General features: G+C 48.1%; 1 protein-coding gene across 1 annotated transcript in view; it reads left to right on the top strand.

The window, feature by feature from the left end:
* Nucleotides 1-21,282, top strand: part of ARMC9 (armadillo repeat containing 9) — a 442,743-nt gene that overhangs the window by 18,411 nt on the left and 403,050 nt on the right. Inside the window, exons 4-7 of the mRNA XM_078667778.1 lie at nt 1,037-1,207; nt 15,050-15,205; nt 18,297-18,389; nt 19,988-20,012. Of these exons, the coding sequence (XP_078523904.1) occupies nt 1,037-1,207; nt 15,050-15,205; nt 18,297-18,389; nt 19,988-20,012 (445 nt within the window). The remainder of the gene's footprint in view (nt 1-1,036; nt 1,208-15,049; nt 15,206-18,296; nt 18,390-19,987; nt 20,013-21,282) is intronic.

Genomic DNA, 21,282 nt, shown 5'->3' on the forward strand with positions numbered 1-21,282 from the left:
CTGATTGCTTTCCCATTGCAGATTTGTATGGCAGTACTTCTGTTTTTGACCCACTGTGCTCCTGTGGGTGGGTTTGGGAATCCAGATGCACTGTCCTAGCCAGGTCTCAAAAGTCAGAAATAGAGCTCTGAGATTTCTAAACTTAGTTTTATAAGCTTCAATTATATTCTCTCAAAAAACGTTTTTGTCCTCTATGACTATGTCCAATACTTTGTAAAATTTGAGAAGCTTTGCCCTCTTCTAATCCTTAGCAGATTTCTTCTTGTGTGCTTGTATGTCTCACAGTGTATTTTGTATATTGAGGTGCAGAAGTTTCCTTCAGTTTCCTTCTGCTCCTTCCCAGTGGCTGCAGGGATGCACTCACAGAATCTGCAAAATCCTACATTCTGTTCTGGTTACTCCTGGAAGTCATTTGCCTCCTGAATTTGCCTACACTGCTTATTAGTACATGCTGGCTTAGACGCCAAGTTTGAAGGACTCTGAATAAACGTGCAGCAGCCAACGGCCAGCAACTCCATGGTTGCAATCCGACTGACTCCAACTTGCCTGACAAAGCCATGGAACTAGTTGTCCAGGGTTTTGTAGAATAGGATCCCCTCACCGCTGCTTGTGAGGGTTTGCGTGTTAAGGGTAGGGGTGGGGGGAATTTGCGTAAATGCGTTACGCAAATCTCAGCGAAACGGTAAAAAATCTCCGCGAACACACAGAAATTCTGCGAACACGCGGAATTGCTTGTTCGCGATGCTTGTTCCTGTTAGCAATCGCTGTTTGCGTGCTTGGGGGAAATATCTCCCGAACACGCATTTTGATAACGCGAACAAGCAAAAAATTTCGTGAAGTCGCGGAACGCAGAATTTTGAGCAATTTCGCGTTCTCCGCGGAACGCAAAATTACCCAAATTCCGCGAGCAGAACGGAATTTACCGCCCTGGCCTAGTTAAGGGCCTCTCCTAATTGTGTTTAGTTCAGCGTGATTGGAATGGTGTGAAATGCTGACCTCAGGCTGCTCTTTAACTGAGGTTCCTTTGCTCCTACAGAAGGACCTGATCACGGCATTTGAAGACGGAGATCGCAAAGTGTTCTTTGAGCTCTGGGAGGAGCACATTCCCCAAGAGATCCGCGATGGGGACCATCTCGCCCAAAAGCTGGAATTCTATCTCCACATCCACTTTGCCATTTACCCCTTGAAACACGGCAAGGGGAAGTCGGTATGCTCAATTATTGTTCTTATTTTCTTTGGTATGTGACACTTATGTTTTACAATCTGATCTTGTTGCATTGCACAGTAAATATCTCATCTACTCTGATCAGGGTTTGTGCCCTCTCCTCACTCCACACCAACAGTGTCCAGTGGTTTTATCCTGATTTAGCATTTCTTTGTTTTGTCATTCTTCCACATATTGCCCAGATGGTCTGTATTAGTGTGGAATTCCTTCTGTTCCTCCTGTGTAGCATCCATTTGCTCTGCCCTAGTGGTATTGAACCCTCTGCTCATCAAGCTGCCCATTCTCCACCTGTCAGCACACTAGGGTGGTATTGAATCCTCTTGTCTTCAAGATAAGCTATATCCAGCCGTCCTGCCCCAGTGTGGCATTGAACCCTCTCATCATCAAGCTGTGATTGGCCAGCTGCTCTGTCCTATCACAGCACTATTCTGCCTTCTCCTTGTACTGCAGTATCCAACACTTTGTTACCTCTTCTTCAAGCTGTGCAAAGCTAGATGTCTGGTCCTCGTGTGGTATTGAACACTCTCTTCGTAAAGTTGGGTGCCATCGGCTGTGCTCTAACATGGCATTGTAGCTCTGCTCATCACCATGCAGTATCCAGGTGCTAGACTCTAGAGTGACATTGTTCCCTGTTCCCCTCATTCGCACAGTGTCCAGTTGCTCTGCTCTTGTCTTCCTCTGTTCCCTCTCCTCATAGCGTGGTGTCCAAATCTTTGCTCCTGTCGTGCCCTCGCTTCGTTCTCTCTCTTCTGAGTGCAGTGTTTAACTGTGCTCCTTCCTGTGGCTCCTTATCCTGCAGTGGTATCCTCATTCAGCCTCAGACCTTGCTTCTCCTCGTGCTGTGCTGTGTCAGGATACTCTGCACTATGGTGGCATTGATCCGCTCTGCTTCAAGCAATGCAGTATCCAGCTATTCGGCTCTAGTTTTCTCTCTTCAGTATGCAGTATTTCCGTACTCTCTAGCCTAGAGCGGCTTTGCTCCCTCTCCTCTATACACTGAATAAGGTCCAGGTGTTCTGCCTCTGGGCCGGTATTCCCTCTCCACGCTGTGCAGTGTTGGGCTACCCCCCCCGCCCCCTTCCTGTAGCTCCTCATGCTGCAATGGCTTGTTGATCTAGCCCCTTGAATGTGTTCCTCCCCATGCTATGGAGTGTTAGGCTGCGTTATGCTAGGGTAGCACTGTTCCCTCTCCTCGTCATGCTGTTCAGTGTTCAGCTGTTCTATGCTAGGGTAGCACTGTTCCCTCTTCTTGTCATGCTATGCAGTGTTCAGCTGCGGTTTGCTAGGGTAGCACTGTTCCCTCTCCTTGTCATGCTGTGCAGTGTTCAGCTGCGGTATGCTAGGGTAGCAATGTTCCCTCTCCTTGTCATGCTGTCCAGTGTTCTGCTGCGGTATGCTAGGGTAGCACTGTTCCCTCTCCTTCTCATGCTGTCCAGTGTTCAGCTGCGGTATGCTAGGGTAGCACTGTTCCCTCTCCTTGTCATGCTGTGCAGTGTTCAGCTGCGGTATGCTAGGGTAGCAATGTTCCCTCTCCTTGTCATGCTGTCCAGTGTTCAGCTGCTGTATGCTAGGGTAGCAATGTTCCCTCTCCTTCTCATGCTGTGCAGTGTTCAGCTGCTGTATGCTAGGGTAGCACTGTTCCCTCTCCTTGTCATGCTGTGCAGTGTTCAGCTGCTCTATGCTAGGGTAGCACTGTTCCCTCTCCTTGTCATGCTGTGCAGTGTTCCGCTGTGGTATGCTAGGGTAGCATTGTTCCCTCTCCCTGTCATGCTGTGCAGTGTTCAGCTGCGGTATGCTAGGGTAGCACTGTTCCCTCTCCTTGTCATGCTGTGCAGTGCTCAGCTGTGGTATGCTAGGGTAGCATTGTTCCCTCTCCCTGTCATGCTGTGCAGTGTTCAGCTGCGGTATGCTAGGGTAGCATTGTTCCCTCTCCCTGTCATGCTGTGCAGTGTTCAGCTGCGGTATGCTAGGGTAGCACTGTTCCCTCTCCTTGTCATGCTGTGCAGTGTTCAGATGCGAGATGCTAGGGTAGCAATGTTCCCTCTCCTTGTCATGCTGTGCAGTGTTCAGATGCGAGATGCTAGGGTAGCACTGTTCCCTCTCCTTGTCACGCTGTGCAGTGTTCATATGCGATATGCTAGGGTAGCACTGTTCCCTCTCCTTGTCACGCTGTGCAGTGTTCATATGCGATATGCTAGGGTAGCACTGTTCCTTCTCTTTGTCATGCTGTCCAGTGTTCAGCTGTTGTATGCTAGGGTAGCAATGTTCCCTCTCCTTCTCATGCTGTGCAGTGTTCAGCTGCTGTATGCTAGGGTAGCACTGTTCCCTCTCCTTGCCATGCTGTGCAGTGTTCAGCTGCGGTATGCTAGGGTAGCACTGTTCCCTCTCTTTGTCATGCTGTGCAGTGTTCAGCTGTGGTATGCTAGGGTAGCATTGTTCCCTCTCCCTGTCATGCTGTGCAGTGTTCAGCTGCGGCATGCTAGGGTAGCACTGTTCCCTCTCCTTGTCATGCTGTGCAGTGTTCAGCTGTGGTATGCTAGGGTAGCACTGTTCCCTCTCCTTATCATGCTGTGCAGTGTTCAGATGCGAGATGCTAGGGTAGCAATGTTCCCTCTCCTTGTCATGCTGTGCAGTGTTCAGATGCGAGATGCTAGGGTAGCACTGTTCCCTCTCCTTGTCATGCTGTGCAGTGTTCAGCTGTGGTATGCTAGGGTAGCACTGTTCCCTCTCCTTGTCACGCTGTGCAGTGTTCAGCTGCGGTATGCTAGGGTAGCATTGTCCCTCTCCCTGTCATGCTGTGCAGTGTTCAGCTGCGGTATGCTAGGGTAGCATTGATCCCTCTCCCTGTCATGGTGTGCAGTGTTCAGCTGCGGTATGCTAGGGTAGCACTGTTCCCTCTCCTTATCATGCTGTGCAGTGTTCAGATGCGAGATGCTAGGGTAGCAATGTTCCCTCTCCTTGTCATGCTGTGCAGTGTTCAGATGCGAGATGCTAGGGTAGCACTGTTCCTTCTCCTTGTCATGCTGTCCAGTGTTCAGATGCGAGATGCTAGGGTAGGACTGTTCCCTCTCCCTGTCATGCTGTGCAGTGTTCAGATGCGAGATGCTAGGGTAGCACTGTTCCCTCTCCTTGTCATGCTGTGCAGTGTTCAGATGCGAGATGCTAGGGTAGCACGTTCCCTCTCCTTGTCATGCTGTGCAGTGTTCAGATGCGAGATGCTAGGGTAGCACTGTTCCTTCTCCTTGTCATGCTGTGCAGTGTTCAGATGCGAGATGTTCCTTCTCCTTGTCATGCTGTGCAGTGTTCAGATGCGGTATGCTAGGGTAGCACTGTTCCCTCTCCTTGTCATGCTGTGCAGTGTTCAGCTGCGGTATGCTAGGGTAGCATTGTTCCCTCTCCTTGTCACGTTGTGCAGTGTTCAGCTGCGGTATGCTAGGGTAGCATTGTTCCCTCTCATTGTCACGCTGTGCAGTGTTCAGCTGCTGTATGCTAGGGTAGCACTGTTCCCTCTCCTTGTCATGCTGTGCAGTGTTCAGCTGCAGTATGCTAGGGTAGCACTGTTCCCTCTCCTTGTCACGCTGTGCAGTGTTCAGCTGCGGTATGCTAGGGTAGCACTGTTCCCTCTCCTTGTCACGCTGTGCAGTGTTCAGCTGCGGTATGCTAGGGTAGCACTGTTCCTTCTCCTTGTCACGCTGTGCAGTGTTCAGCTGCGGTATGCTAGGGTAGCATTGTTCCCTCTCCTTGTCACGCTGTGCAGTGTTCAGCTGCTGGTATGCTAGGGTAGCAATGTTCCCTCTCCTTGTCACGCTGTGCAGTGTTCAGCTGTGGTACGCTAGGTTTGCACTGTTTCCTCTCCTTGTCACGCTGTGCAGTGGTCGGCTGCAGTATGCTAGGGTAGCACTGTACCCTCTCCTTCTTATGCTGTGAAGTGTTCAGCTGCGGTATGGTAGGGTAGCATTGTTCTCTCTCCTTGTCACGCTGTGCAGTGTTCAGCTGCGGTATGTTAGGGTAGCAAGGTTCCCTCTCCTTGTCATGCTGTGCAGTGTTCAGATGCGAGATGCTAGGGTAGCACTGTTCCTTGTCCTTGTCATGCTGTGCAGTGTTCAGATGCGAGATGCTAGGGTAGCACTGTTCCCTCTCCCTGTCATGCTGTCCAGTGTTCAGATGCGAGATGTTAGGGTAGCACTGTTCCCTCTCCTTGTCATGCTGTGCAGTGTTCAGCTGCGGTATGCTAGGGTAGCATTGTTCCCTCTCCTTGTCACGCTGTGCAGTGTTCAGCTGCGGTATGCTAAGGTAGCATTGTTCCCTCTCCTTGTCATGCTGTGCAGTGTTCAGCTGCTCTATGCTAGGGTAGCACTGTTCCCTCTCCTTGTCATGCTGTGCAGTGTTCAGCTGCGGTATGCTAGGGTAGCATTGTTCCCTCTCCTTGTCATGCTGTGCAGTGTTCAGCTGCTCTATGCTAGGGTAGCACTGTTCCCTCTCCTTGTCATGCTGTGCAGTGTTCAGCTGCGGTATGCTAGGGTAGCATTGTTCCCTCTCCTTGTCACGCTGTGCAGTGTTCAGCTGCGGTATACTAGGTTAGCATTGGTCCCTGTCCTCGTCACGCTGTGCAGTGGTCGGCTGCGGTATGCTAGGGTAGCACTGTACCCTCTCCTTCTTATGCTGTGAAGTGTTCAGCTGCGGTATGCTAGGGTAGCATTGTTCTCTCTCCTTGTCACGCTGTGCAGTGTTCAGCTGCGGTATTCTAGGGTAGCTTTGTTCTCTCTCCTTGTCACGCTGTGCAGTGTTCAGCTGCGGTATGTTAGGGTAGCAATGTTCCCTCTCCTTGTCATGCTGTGCAGTGTTCAGATGCGAGATGCTAGGGTAGCACTGTTCCTTCTCCTTGTTATGCTGTCCGGTGTTCAGATGCGAGATGCTAGGGTAGCACTGTTCCCTCTCCCTGTCATGCTGTGCAGTGTTCAGATGCGAGATGCTAGGGTAGCACTGTTCCCTCTCCTTGTCATGCTGTGCAGTGTTCAGCTGCGGTATGCTAGGGTAGCATTGTTCCCTCTCCTTGTCACGCTGTGCAGTGTTCAGCTGCGGTATGCTAGGGTAGCAGTGTTCCCTCTCCTTGTCACGCTGTGCAGTGTTCAGCTGCGGTATGCTAGGGTAGCATTGTTCCCTCTCCTTGTCACGCTGTGCAGTGTTCAGCTGCTGTATGCTAGGGTAGCACTGTTCCCTCTCCTTGTCACGCTGTGCAGTGTTCAGCTGCGGTATGCTAGGGCAGCAATGTTCCTTGTCATGCTGCGCAGTGTTCAGCTGTATTATGCTCGGGTAGTATTGTTCCCTCTCCTTGTCACGCTGTGCAGTGTTTAGCTGTGGTACGCTAGATTTGCACTGTTTCCTCTCCTCAAGCTGTGCAGTGGTCGGCTGCGGTATGCTAGGGTAGCACTGTACCCTCTCCTTCTTATGCTGTGAAGTGTTCAGCTGCGGTATGCTAGGGTAGCATTGTTCTCTCTCCTTGTCACGCTGTGCAGTGTTCAGCGGCGGTATTCTAGGGTAGCATTGTTCTCTCTCCTTGTCACGCTGTGCAGTGTTCAGCTGCGGTATGTTAGGGTAGCAATGTTCCCTCTCCTTGTCATGCTGTGCAGTGTTCAGATGCGAGATGCTAGGGTAGCACTGTTCCCTCTCCTTGTCATGCTGTCCAGTGTTCAGATGCGAGATGCTAGGGTAGCACTGTTCCCTCTCCCTGTCATGCTGTGCAGTGTTCAGATGCGAGATGCTAGGGTAGCACTGTTCCCTCTCCTTGTCACGCTGTGCAGTGTTCAGCTGCGGTATGCTAGGGTAGCATTGTTCCCTCTCCTTGTCACGCTGTGCAGTGGTCGGCTGCGGTATCCTAGGGTAGCAGTGTTCCCTCTCCTTCTCATGCTGTGCAGTGGTCGGCTGCGGTATGCTAGGGTAGCATTGTTCTCTCTCCTTCTCATGCTGTGCAGTGTTCAGCTGCGGTATGCTAGGGTAGCATTGTTCCCTCTCCCTGTCATGCTGTGCAGTGTTCAGCTGCGGTATGCTAGGGTAGCATTGTTCCCTCTCCTTGTCACGCTGTGCAGTGGTCGGCTGCGGTATCATAGGGTAGCAGTGTTCCCTCTCCTTCTCATGCTGTGCAGTGGTCGGCTGCGGTATGCTAGGGTAGCATTGTTCTCTCTCCTTCTCACGCTGTGCAGTGTTCAGCTGCGGTATGCTAGGGTAGCACTGTTCCCTCTCCTTGTCATGCTGTCCAGTGTTCAGATGCGAGATGCTAGGGTAGCACTGTTCCCTCTCCCTGTCATGCTGTGCAGTGTTCAGATGCGAGATGCTAGGGTAGCACTGTTCCCTCTCCTTGTCACGCTGTGCAGTGTTCAGCTGCGGTATGCTAGGGTAGCATTGTTCCCTCTCCTTGTCACGCTGTGCAGTGGTCGGCTGCGGTATCCTAGGGTAGCAGTGTTCCCTCTCCTTCTCATGCTGTGCAGTGGTCGGCTGCGGTATGGTAGGGTAGCAGTGTTCCCTCTCCTTCTCATGCTGTGCAGTGGTCGGCTGCGGTATGCTAGGGTAGCATTGTTCTCTCTCCTTCTCACGCTGTGCAGTGTTCAGCTGTGGTATGCTAGGGTAGCATTGTTCTCTCTCTTTGTCACGCTGTGCAGTGTTCAGCTGCGGTGTGCTAGGGTAGCACTGTTCCCTCTCCTTTTCATGCTGTGCAGTGTTCAGCTGCGGTATGCTAGGGTAGCACTGTTCCCTCTCCTTGTCACGCTGTGCAGTGTTCAGCTGCGGTATGCTAGGGTAGCACTGTTCCCTCTCCTTGTCATGCTGTGCAGTGTTCAGCTGCGGTATGCTAGGGTAGCACTGTTCCCTCTCCTTGTCACGCTGTGCAGTGTTCAGCTGCGGTATGCTAGGGTAGCACTGTTCCCTCTCCTTGTCACGCTGTGCAGTGTTCAGCTGCGGTATGCTAGGGTAGCACTGTTCCCTCTCCTTGTCACGCTGTGCAGTGTTCAGCTGCGGTATGCTAGGGTAGCACTGTTCCCTCTCCTTGTCACGCTGTGCAGTGTTCAGCTGCGGTATGCTAGGGTAGCACTGTTCCCTCTCCTTGTCACGCTGTGCAGTGTTCAGCTGCGGGATGCTAGAGTAGCATTGTTCTCTCTCTTTGTCACGCTGTGCAGTGTTGAGCTGCAGTATACTAGGGTAGCACCGTATCTCTCTCCTTGTCATGCTGTGGAATGTTCAGCCGCCTGTCCAAGTGTGACACTTTTCATCCTTATGCTACACACTATTGTGTTGCTCTGAACTAGGGTTGTTCTCTCAAAATAGAGAGGATGAAAATGCACCCATATGTCCCTCCTACAAACAACTCGTATATCACATGAAAGTAGGGTGCTTGCAGAGAAGATCAGAGATGCACAAGGGAGACCCCCACCCAGATTATAGGAGGGGTTAGCCTTAAGAACAGCTATACTGTGCGAGGGTCAGTTTGAAAATGGGGAAGGCCATCCTTCATAGAAGAGGATGCCTCACACACATAGTAGTGTCATGCTTCATCATCGGCATCCTCTTCCTTACTGGTAGGATGATACTACCTGGGCGGACTCAACCCCCGCGAAGACTCTGCAAAAGGAGGGAGTTCTTAAAAAAAACTACTGGACAATGCAGGATCCAGACAATCTAAAAAATCCTTAGGGTTCCTCGGTTATCGCCTTTATTTGTGAGGACTCTAGGTATGTCTAAAAACACTTATCTTGGCGGGTAAAGAGAGCGCATTGGCTCAGACCCGTCTGCTATTCACCAACATGTTTTTGCCCTCAATAATTAGCCTATCTGGTCTGGTGCATTTGTCAGGGCGAAAGGATGCCTACAACAATTGCCAATTAGCTTAGTTTATTCTGACTGATAATGCAAGTGCATCACTACATAACGCAATCACCCAGGTGAATCCTATCTGGGTTTCTTTGCAAACGATTTTCATAAAAGACCCTAGATTTTAGGGGCTACGGGTAGGCTTCCATTAAGGATGGCCTTCCAATTTTTTTAAACTGACCCTTGCTTAGTATAGCTGTTCTTTGGACTAACCCCTCCTATAATCTAGGTTGTGGTCTCCCTCGTGTATCTCTGATCTTCTCTGCAGGCCCCCTACTTTCATGGGATTTATGCTCTGAACTATGGTACCGTTGTTTCTTCTCCATGTTCTGCTGTGCGGCTCCAGCTACTCTTCCCTAGAGTAGCATTGTTCTCTTTTCTCAAATTGTGTTGTTCAACGAACCACCTTCCTGTGGCTCTTTGTTACCCAGCTGTATGTTGATTACGCTGTGCAGTGAGGGGTGCTCTGTACAATGATAGCATTATTCCCTCTCCTTGTTATGTTGTGGGGAGTTCAGATGTTCTAGATTGCTCCCTCCCTTTGTCCCACTGTACTGTGTCTAGTAGATCTGCTCTAGTATGTTTCTTGTCCTCACCGCAGCGTTAAGCCAACCTGACTTCCATTAGCTTGATGCAGTATTGTGGTGTGCTGCTCAGCCTCAGGACTTTTACCCCCTCACCCTGTTCATCGTCGAGCTCCTCTGAACTAGCGTAGCATTGTTTCCGCTCCATGTAATACTGTGCATATCCATCTGCCCTGCCCTAGTGTTATATGTTAGTTGGCTCTTGAACCGCGCATGACTCACCCAGGGGCATCTCAGCGCTTACTTACGCGATAGACTGAGGAGAAGGACAAAACAGGTACCAGCATTGAGGCAATATTATTTTAAACAAGCATTTACAATGCAATGGTTTCGCCTTTGGAAAAGTTCGAGCTATTGGCATTGCTCATGACTTTTTTACTTATAAATAAATGGCATTTTTATTTACATTGCCAACGGCTGACACTACAGCTGCAGGCACACCCGTCCAATGGCAGAAGTACTGAGGCTGCCATGAATCTAGAGTTCTATACTGCCATTTACCAACCTGTGTTGAGAGTTGAGAGGTTAGATTTCTAAAAGTGAAAGTTGAAATCGCATTGCGCTTAGAGCAGCAGGGTGTCCGGCAGCTTTAGCCTGGGAGCCGCCCCCCTCTCACCCCTCAGCGCCAGTACACAGAGTGACGCAAAGACATTGCACTACTGAAAAGGGAGGGCTTGGAGTTATTAAAGAAATGGATATGCCCAAGACTATCAAAGAAGTGTGAATAAATTGTGGTTTGCAGTATAACGAGATCGCAAATTGTTGGTCTGTGCGTGGAAGCTTTCTCTGATGCTTTTCCTGCCTGTCAGGTTGGCACAGCTTTCGAACGCCACTAATCTGCGTGAATATTAAATGGGTAAACATGATCATCCTTTAATATTTGTTTGGATTGAGTCCTTCTGTTGTTTTAATAAGTGGAGTCTTCTAGAATGCTTGTTATCTGTCTGCTATGCAAACAGGATTTATTATTCACATCGAGCGGATTTTCCTTAGTGTTGTAGCTCCTGGCAGTGTGCTTTCGAGTTACGGGAACTGACTTTTAAAAAAAAAAAAAAAAATAGCTGCAGCATCATAGGATATTGATTAACAGCCCTTTCACTGCAGACCTCGTTATCTAGACAGTTTATTGCGGTTTGTTTCTGCATCCAGTCACAAACCAAGATTAGGCCATGGGGCATTACCGCTCCATACATCTATCGAAGCGCTTGGAAGAGAGCTGCCTGTCACAACAGAGTGATCATGAACCCAGGCAATCTCTGCCTTACACACACTCATCATCTACGCATTCTCACGCGCACGCACTCTTCCACTTACCCACCCAAGCACGCCAACATACTTTCATTGATGTAAACACTCGTGCACCCATGCGCTCTCACTCACATCCACAGTCACGCACTCGCACTCACTCATGCATCCAGACACTCACTCGTTCACAGCAGGGCACTCACTCAAATGCGGACATGATCGTACACTCACACTCTAGGGCTGACAGACACTGGCACAAGCTACCTCGCGGGCTTCTACTCACAAACTTTACACTTTCGACTCACTTCGGCAATGATAGATAGCGCCACAAAATAAACCCTGAGTCTGTTCTGCCGCTGCTTTCTCTGCAAGCCCTTGTGTGCGCTGAACAGGGCGGCACCTTTGCTGCCTATGAATACCAGCCGTAAATAAAAAACACCCAAACTGGGAGAGCCCTTCAAAAATAACTCCTGTGAACTCTGTGCGTATACACCCTTCATGACAATCCGCCTCGAGGCGCTACAGTTTGCAGGTCTATGCATGTCTACACACTCAACCATTCAACTCCGGGAAAGGGGACAAAGAAGAACCTCTTCCCCCGCCACCCAAAACCCGCACCCAAGACCCAGCGCGAGGCCACTCACCACCAGATGGGGTACCCGGCCAGCACCCGGGTGCCGCCCACCGCGCACGAGACCAGTATGCCCAGCAGGTACAGGATATCCATCAGTCCTGGAGGGGGAGGGGGGGGGGGTCCCGGGCGGGGGACAGGAATTCAGGGAGCCCGGTGGAGGAACATCCAGGGAGGAGAAAAAACACCAGCGGCACCCCTCAACGAGCAATTAAAAAAACGCGGTCTTCCTGGCGCCACAACCTCTGGCAGAACAAGGAAAGGCACGGACAGCGGGAGGGGGGGCGGGAAAGACACGGAAGCGGGAGGCGGGGGGGCGCGGGAAAGACACGGAAGCGGGAAAGACACGGACAGCGCGGGGGGGGGGAACGAACGCACTCACCTGGAACTGGACTTCCTCCGGCGGCTGCGGTCGGCCGCGGAATGAGCTGGATGCCGAGACAAAAAAAAAAAAAACAACTCCGCCCACCGCCGCATGACTACACAGAGGGAACGCCCAGCGAAAAAATCGAGGGGACGCCCACGAATCTGGTCCGTGAATGATGGACAGATCTCTGTTCCAATGGCTAGCCTCCATTTATGGAGCTAGCCTATGGAACAGAGGGCGTATTCAAGTCCCCCCATACTGAAAACTAAAGATTTCTCCTGGGGGCGGAGCTAAAGCTCCGTGCCCCAGGCGAAACCTAAAAAGGAAAGCCTTCAGTAATTTTCTAAATACTAGATAGGAGGTGGACTTTCGCAGGGCTTCTGGTAAGGAATTCCAGTATTTTGGGGCGATATATGAGAAGGCCTTCCCTCCTGAATGCGTCCGCCAAATTCGCGGAGTTATCGGCAAGGCCTTTCCATTAGATCTCAGATTAAGGCAGGATGACTGTTTATAAAGTTTGTGTTGCAGGTATTCTGGGCCTGTTCCATTGATAGCTTTGAAGGTGAAACAGCAGATCTTAAAGAAAGACCTCTTCTTCACTGGGAACCAGTGGAGCTTTTTTAACAAGGGGAGTGACGGCGAACCAGAGGGATGGTTAAAAACCATCCTTGCTGCTGTGTTTTGGATGACTTGAAGTTTTGCTGTCAGGGTCTCACCAACTTCGGCCAGTAGGGCATTTCCGTAGTCCAGTCAGCTAGCTACCATCGCCTGGACTACCGTCCTGCGATGTTTCACTGGTAAGTATGGAATAATTCTACGAAGTAGTTGGAGACTATAATAGCAAGAGCCCATAATGTTTCTGATATTGTCCTTCATAGACAGTTTGGCAGTGTGGCATTGTTCAATCTTCTCACCACGCGCAGTGTTCAGGTAGCGTGACACTGATCCTCTCCTCCTTCGCTTGTGCGGTGCCCAGCTACTGTGCCCTGGTATGGCATTGTTCTCTCTTGCCACTGTGCAGTGTCGAGCTGCGCTGCCCTATAGTGGCATTGTTTCCTCCTAACTCTGTGCAGCAATGGTCTACCCCGCGTTCTAGTAGTTTCGCATACTACAGGTGCATGCTAGTCTAGGTAAAGGACCTTGTTCAATGCCCCTCTCTTCTGCTATGGTGGGTCATTGTTTCCTCTTTTCCTTGTGCTGTGTTATGCAGCAGCGTAACGGAACTTGAGGGGGCCCCGTGGCAAAGTATACATGGAGTGAACCCCAATGGGTCCAGACCCAATGAGGAGCTCTCAGACCTGGGGCCTGCTTCCTGTGCACAGTGCTGAAGGGGGGCCTCTGGAGCACAGAGCCCCCCGCACAACAGGGTCTAATGTTATGCCACTGGTGCTGTGTCTAATTTCTTTGCTCTGTTGTGGCATTGTTCCCTCACTGTACAGTTTCTAGTTGCTGCACCCTGGAGTGACTGTTCCTACTCCTCCTCACCTTGTACAGTATTCGACTACCCTACCCCAATGTGTCCAGCTGTCCGGCACTAGTGTGGCATTGTTCCCTCTCTTCACTGTGCAGCAGTCTATGATATTCTTCCTGTAGCTCCTAACACTTCAGTGGTATGCTGATGTAGCCTTAGAACCCTACCCTTCCTCAGGCTGTGCAGAGCCTCACTGTTGTGCACAAGGATGGCTTTGATCTTTTCCTCTTCAAACTGTGCAGTGCTCAGCTGTCCTGTCCTAATGTGACATCCTACCATCACTATGGACACTGTTCGGCTGCTCTACCTTATTGTGCCATTGTTCCTTCTCCTCACTCTACAATATCCAGCTGCTTTACCCTGATCTGTCATTGCTCCTTGTCCTCATGGTGCAGTGTTGGGCTACTCTACCTAACTCTAGATTCTCATACTGCAGTGTACGCTGACCTCGCCTTAGAAACATATTCTTCCCCATACTCCGCAGTGTCCAATTGTTCTGTACTAAGGTTGCATTGTTCTCTCTCCTCACTGTAAAGTGTTCAGCTGCTCCTTCACTAGACTGCCATTGCTCCATGTCCTCTCTGCGCAGTGTTGGGATACCCTACCTTCCCCATACTGCGCAGTGTTCAGCTGTTCTGCCCTAAAGACATCCTACCATCTCCTCACCATGGGCACTGATCGGCTGCTCTACCTTATTGTGGCATTGTTGCCCCTCCTCACTCTACAGTATCCAGCTGCTTTACCCTGCTCTGTCATTGCTCCTTGTCCTCATGGTGCAGTGTTGGGCTACTCTACCTAACTCTAGATTCTCATACTGCAGTGTACGCTGACCTGGCCTTAGAAACATATTCTTCCCCCATACTGCGCAGTGCCCAGTTGTTCTGTACTAAGGCTGCATTGTTCCCTCTCCTCACTGTAAAGTGTTCAGCTGCTCCATCACTAGACTGCCATTGCTCCATGTCCTCTCTGCGCAGTGTTGGGATACCCTACCTTCCCCATACTGCGCAGTGTTCAGCTGTTCTGTACTACAAATGCATTGTTCTCTCTCCTCACTATAAAGTGTTCTGCTGCTCTGCCCTGGCTGCCTTTGTTCCCTCTCTCCGCTGTGCTGCGTTGGGCTTCCCCACCAGTGGTGTGCTCATCCTACCTCAGGACGACCTTCTACCTCTTTCTTTGCAGTGTTTGACTGGCTGAATAGTATTATATTCCCTTCCTTTCCATCTTCAACCTTGTCTTTATCTTCTCCCGCCTAAGCATGACCCTATTATCGGATGTCTTTCACCGGTGTTGATGCACTCTGTCTTTGTTGATCGTCTTATTCTTCTTCACTCAATAGTGCTGTGTACCCAGCCCCATCATGACACTGCTTTCTCTTATGTCTTCAATATCCACATGGCCATTTTCTTAGCTTTCACTAAGCAGTCTCCACTTGCCTTGTCCCCATATTGCCCTCTTCGTTTAGCAGTGTCCATTTGCCACGCCTTAGTGTAGATCTCCTCACATGGCAGTGTCCATGTGTACCACCTGTGTACCCTCTTTGCCAGGCTGTGTTCACATGCTCTGCCACTTGTGACCCTCTTTGTGTTTTTCTGTCCTCCTGAAAATCAGTGGCCAACATTCCCATTGGCCACTAATTCTTACCGCTTGCTCTTTTTTCTCTCTACAGGGTCGTGCTGATATTGATGACCGAATCTCTCACTTCAGGACCTACTTGGAGACGAGCGGAGCTGCCCTCAGCCAGACCACAGAATTTCTGCCCTTCTATGCCTTGCCCTTTGTGCCTAACCCCACTGTGCATCCTTCATTCAAAGACCTCTTTCAGGTACAGTACCCACTTCATCAAATTATTTTTTGGGACTGGACAGTGCCTCCAGCTCAACCATGAACCTACGTCTGCTCCTGTAGGAGGCTCTATGAATCTCTTCTTTTAGTAGCAACTGTCCAGCCTCGGTAGCAACTCTGAGACAATAAAACTCTGCATTTTAGAGTAGGCCTGCTGGTCCCCACAGGACATCTGGTTATTCCTAGGGCTCACTGCTGGAGCATTTTGGCTGTCCAGCGAACTTAGAGACTGTTGACACCTATGGATCATACCATCCAATAGACAGGCAGCCCTTGAAACTGATATTCTAGCTGACTACCAGCCACCCCCACCGAAGCCTCCGCTCAGCCAACCTCGCCCTCGCCACAGTTCCTCGTATCCAGAAAGTCACTGCCGGCGGCAGATCCTTCTCCTACCTCTCCGCCAGCCCTGGAACAGTCTTCCCACCAGCCTACGACAGACTCAGGACCTGCTGGCCTTCAGAAGACTTCTCAAGACCTGGCTCTTAGATCAGTAGCAACTCCCCCCCCGCCGCCACCCCCCCCCCCCCCCCCCCCCCCCCCTCAAGCGCCAGACCCTCACGGGTATGTAGCGTGCTTTAGAAATGCAGTGATTGATTGATTGAGTGAATCCCTAGTTGTGGCCAATGTCCCTCTGTTATTTATATTTGGTTTATACGTCTTTCATATTACCCCGGGCACTGAGAGTCATCTGCATTTTAACCTCTCCTTGCGACCTACTTAAAGGCCGTCCATATCTCTCTGGCCATTGTTGCCACCTTTGTCTGCATCATGTTGTTGGAGCCATCATCTAAGACATCAGTTTGCACCATTTATGGAAGAGATAACATTAGTTTGTAAAAGGGAAGCGTGGGGCTGAATATGAGTTGTCTTGGCCACATGTAGTCATAGCAACTCAAAATGATCGACCCCTGCTAACTATGCCAAACAAGCGACTTGTGAGGCTTTATAGTCCAGCAAATGCAGCAAACTGAACTGTATGAATGTGCTGCTGTACAGGCCAGTAATTTACACGTGGCACACTATCCTGCAGCAGCAGGATCCCAAGTTGTTCGTTGGATCACAGATGAACAGATATTTGGAGAATGTTTCACTCTCTTCAGTTATGAGCCACCATATGCATTTGAGGCATTATTACAAAGGGAGAAGGGTCTTAGAAGCTGTGCTTGTTGATCTTGAGAATGTTCGAAAAGGTAGAATGGTCCCCAAGTCTTGGCTATTATATATGAGGCATAATTAAAAGGACGAAGCATCACCAGCTCTCAACCTTGTGAGATATTCTTCAAAAGACTGAAGGCGACACTTGCAGATTTGATTTCAGGTATGTGTTAAATGTTCGTTCACCACAAGCGGCATTTTGACGCTGGGACTCATTGTGTTTAAGGCCTAATTAAAAGGTAGAATGGTCGCCAGACCTGGGGTATTGTGCCTGAAAGGTGTCTGAAATGACTGCTGTGTCCTAATGCTTAGGCCTTTACCCATGGCATGTTGGAAAGTGCAGAAAGTTCTCCAAGCGTGAGCCGTTGTCTGAGCCACATTTGAAAGGGGAGTGTGTCCAAACCCAGACTGTTGTTGTAAGTATGGCTATCCGCGCGTGCAGTGATGTAGTTGCTATCGCTGGTTTTACAAAACGGAGAGGCAATGTCTAATTTGTAGTCTGAGAGAATGAATAGGAATATTATAGTTAAAGTATTTTTCACTGCTATCAACCAGTCCTGTCTTCAATGAGAAGTCAGATACTTGAATCCTTGCAGAAAAATGCTTCATATCGTATATTTCCCTAATCATTAAAGTGAATTGACAGCCAACGCGTTTAGTTCTCGTAATGAGGAGCTTCTCCAGGGCTGTAGACCAAAATTACATATCCAGTCATAACATCAATAAATAAATTTTAAAACAGAGAAAAATAAGACTAATTATAAAAGTATAAATACATAATCCAAAGGACCCCAAAATGGATGCTATTACAGGGGGGCAACTCCAGCACACAAATGCAAAGTACGTCAGGCCAGGGAAACGTGATGCATACCCTGAATCACATTTAAGAATAAGATCCACATACATTGCAGACAAATAAATATGAGCCCATTCCCTTGTCTAAAACGAAGAAAAGGTAAGCAGCCATAAATGTTGTCATATTGTTAATATTCTTTAAGGGGGAAGGGACCAATACTCCTGTTTTCGTCATTTTTCAACTCACCTATTCAAGTTATAAATGCTCATTTAATGTAACTCTGTAAGGAAAAGCCTACCTTAATGAGTAGTAACAGAGTGGATCCATACTAAAGTCAAGATAATTTATGTAACAGAATCTGCGAGACCTTCTTTATTGTTGTAAAATAAACATAAACAAATTATATACCCTCTTCCTGATCAGAAAATGTAATCACTATTGGCTTCTCTTATGTAATCACTATTGGCTTCTCTTATGTAATCACTATTGGCTTCTCTTATGTAATCACTATTGGCTTCTCTTATGTAAGTGATGTACAGCAGAAACATTGGTGAGAACTCCACGGGTGAGCAGGAATCTTATGCAAAGGAGAGCACCATGTAGTAATAAAGGTCAAGAAGTAGCATCAAAAAGTTTCCTCTTCAGCTAACTGAAACAAAATATACCAGTGATTGACAATGAACTTGTTGTACGCACTAGAAAGACAAGTGTAGAGGGAGGGCAAAAGAAAAACACCACAAAGGTGCATAACCAACTGCCTCAATACTATAGTGAAGAAAGATTAGAAAAAATATTAGGAGGACTTCCAAAGTGAATAAGAGTGAAGCGGTTATATAAGTTACAAATGTATAAGAAAACCTTTGTTTATGCACCTTTGTGTTGTTTTTACCCCTGCTCTCTGTTGCCTCTGTTTTGTAAAATTTCCGAGTGCTGTTTCATGTTGTTGGACGACTGACCTGTGAAGATGGGCAGTATATACAAAACCATTTTGATACTCCTTGGATACTGCGGAATAGCAGGCCTCAGTTCTTATTTCTATGTGTATAGGTGCCATGGCTGATGCTGACGATTTCATGAGAGTTACAGTTTCAATATTGACTTTTTCTGTGTTCCTCAGGATTCTTGGGCCCCGGAGCTGCAGATAAGGCTGGAGAAGTTTCTGTCACAGACGCTTAAGGCGGGCAACACCCCAAGACTTCTTACGATATATGTATCCTTTAAACGTAGTAAAGCACAGTAAACAAGGCTGGGCTCTTTGTAGATTATTGCTTCATTAGAAATAGTCTTCTGACTGCAAGCGTTTTATTGGGGCTCCTGATTTACACATAATTGATGATGGAAAGAAGGAGAATGCACTGCCCCATTCTGCTCTGTTTGCTGTGAGTTTTCCAAATCCTGTTTCTTCTTTGGTGCCTCCTCTTGCCTGGGTTTCATTCTACCTGGAACAGCATTGGCTTTTGGCTTTAGTTCTGGTTCCTTGATCTTATACTTGAAGGTTTCTGTTTTCTGATGTAAGTGTTTTTCCTCTTGATTGTGGCTATTTTCTGAGGCCACCCTTTAGGCCATGTTTTAGTTTAACTTTTTGTGGAAAAAGTTTTTATTCATTTAATACACAGGCAATGATGATACATACATAGAGCAGGAGCCATACAGCCCGGTGTCACATTTCTGCAATTATTACCATTCATAAATGCAACAAATCTTTATATCCAATAGTGTAGCTATTGACAACACCCACCCAAATGCGCCCCCTTTCCCCCTACTCCTCGTCAGAGCTATCGGAATCTGATTCTGGAATTGGGTTTTTAGTTTAACTTTTAACATATGATGCCGAGTGGGTTTGCCCTTTTCTTTGCCTTCTCTGTAGGTTGGGAAGGGATTCTTCCTCAGGACTGTAGTTCAATATTTCCAAATTGTACGTTTGAGTTAACACAAAGTTTGGATATTTTTGAGGAGCTGAATCCTCTCTAAAGGGATATTACCCAACAAGTTTTGCTCCTGACAATTGTCTTTACAGAGAATATAAAATACTTAAACTTTCCTTATAGATCACCTGGAAGTGAGTTTAAAATGACAATTTGAATATACTGAACTTAAGCCCAGAGGAAGCAACATAATTCTCAATGAAGGTGTCCTTTTTTCTACAAAAATGCAACAGAATGTCAAATTTATTTTCATTCTTTAATCAGAAATAAAAAATGGATTGGACTGTCTAAAACAGTATTGAAGTGTCCCCCAACTGCAGTCATCAATGTTGGAGGTTGCACGCTTCCGCTACTACCATCAAGTCATGGCTTGTGTGTCTGCTCATGCGCACTGTTGCGGTTCAATTCCTGTCAGCCATTTTCATCGAATGGGATGCATGGCTAGGAGGTTGGATGGAATGTAAGAATGGAGAGGAGGCGTGGTACTCTGCTTGCGATTTATGATTGCAGGCTGGAAAGAGGGAATTTCTGGATTTGGGCAGACCAGGGAAAAAGGCATTCTTGCAAGCATCGCTGATATCTGGGCTCAGTTGTGTCGAAGGTTGACAAGCAGGCTGTTATGTGAAAGCTTTCTAACGATGAGTAGGAGAGTGTGGTCTTGGGGTAGACGTGTGTTTCTGATGGGGTATGGAGAGCGGTGGTAGGGGTGGGAACAGATAGGTGGCTAGGGTGGGATTCCATTCCGGAGGGGGGGTAAACATTGTGGCATTATTTTACCCCGGTGAGGGTGGAGCATCGCATGCCTTTTCTCTGGTAATGATACAGGCAGGCTGAACAGCCTCTCCTACTGAGAAGTTGCTTTCCTTAACTTTCTGCTCTCCAGAAGGAGAATGCACACAGCAACAAAGGTAAGTGCTTCTATACTGGCAGATATTGTTCTTTTCTTTGGCTCCCAGCTACTTCACACCGGAAAGCATAGGGACAATGTGTGAGATTTCATTGCTGCGTTAGACTAGTAATGCAGGATTACATGAAACTCAGTTGTGCTAGTTGATAACGACTGATTCAAAGTTTTCGATTGCGAGGAGGCCGTAGAGAGTTTCGCAGCTTTTTGTAAGCGAAGCTAGAATGAGACGGCACAGACGTTTAAGAGCCTAGGAACACAGAATGAATAGTGGCATCGCTTAAAGTAAGTGGGCTACTTCGCAAGGCGGGAAGTCATTCTCAGCTACTTTAATTGTCTTTATTATCAGGAGATTACTCTACAATATGGGACTTATCAGTCTATTGCTACAATGGAGCTGGTAGGTGAGGGGGCTTTCTTTGTAAATTCTGCTAATATCTGACATTGGATTGATTCACACAATGAACTGGCAATAAATGTATCCTGTAGGATTGCAGGTGTGGTCATGCATTTAGGGTGACTAATTCCTGAACACCTATGGAGATTAAGACATTATGTTCTCTTAATTTGGAAGAATGTTGGGTTTAAACATTCAAGTGGAGTATGGTGTCTAGTTATGAAAGTCACATGTAGAATACTGTGTTTATTTATGTAAGCCAAATCTGGAAGTTTGTGTCCAGTTACGAAGGGCACATCTCTGTTTCTACAGCTTTATAGGTGTCCTCTTCACCCATTGTTTTTAAACTACAAGGTTAGTCAATGATGTCACACTGTGGTTTTGCTGGGAATTGGAAAATGTGGATGTAGCAATAGATCTGGGATCTTTTTTGTTTGCCATAAAATGTGGATTGTTTTGAAAATGTTTTAGTGAACCTTATAGTATATTGTTTCTATTTTTATGTTGTATTTTTAAGACCTCAGAGTAAAAAAACAGATCAAATAAATGTATATTGTGTAGTTTTCAAAACCAGATGTGGCCTACTAAGCACTGAATACAGATAAAGTTACACGTTCCCCCTCCACTACTTCCATGTGGTACACTCACAGTTAGCTAGAACCACAGTACATGAATATTGCTACCACTGGGCACCCTTGAATCAGTTACATCCTTCGGTTAATGACAGTCCTCGGTTCAGACCTTTTGTATGCTTGTTATCTCTCAAAAGTGGACTTCGGAAAATCAATTTCAGGCTTAGTCCGGCTGCCTAGTTCCACCTCCTAGTCTGAGCTCCACTCAGCCACCCCACCTACCCATTCTTTCTGCTTACAAAGGA

The sequence above is a fragment of the Lissotriton helveticus genome, chromosome 11 (genome assembly GCF_964261635.1).
Source record: "Lissotriton helveticus chromosome 11, aLisHel1.1, whole genome shotgun sequence".
NCBI lineage: Eukaryota > Metazoa > Chordata > Amphibia > Caudata > Salamandridae > Lissotriton > Lissotriton helveticus.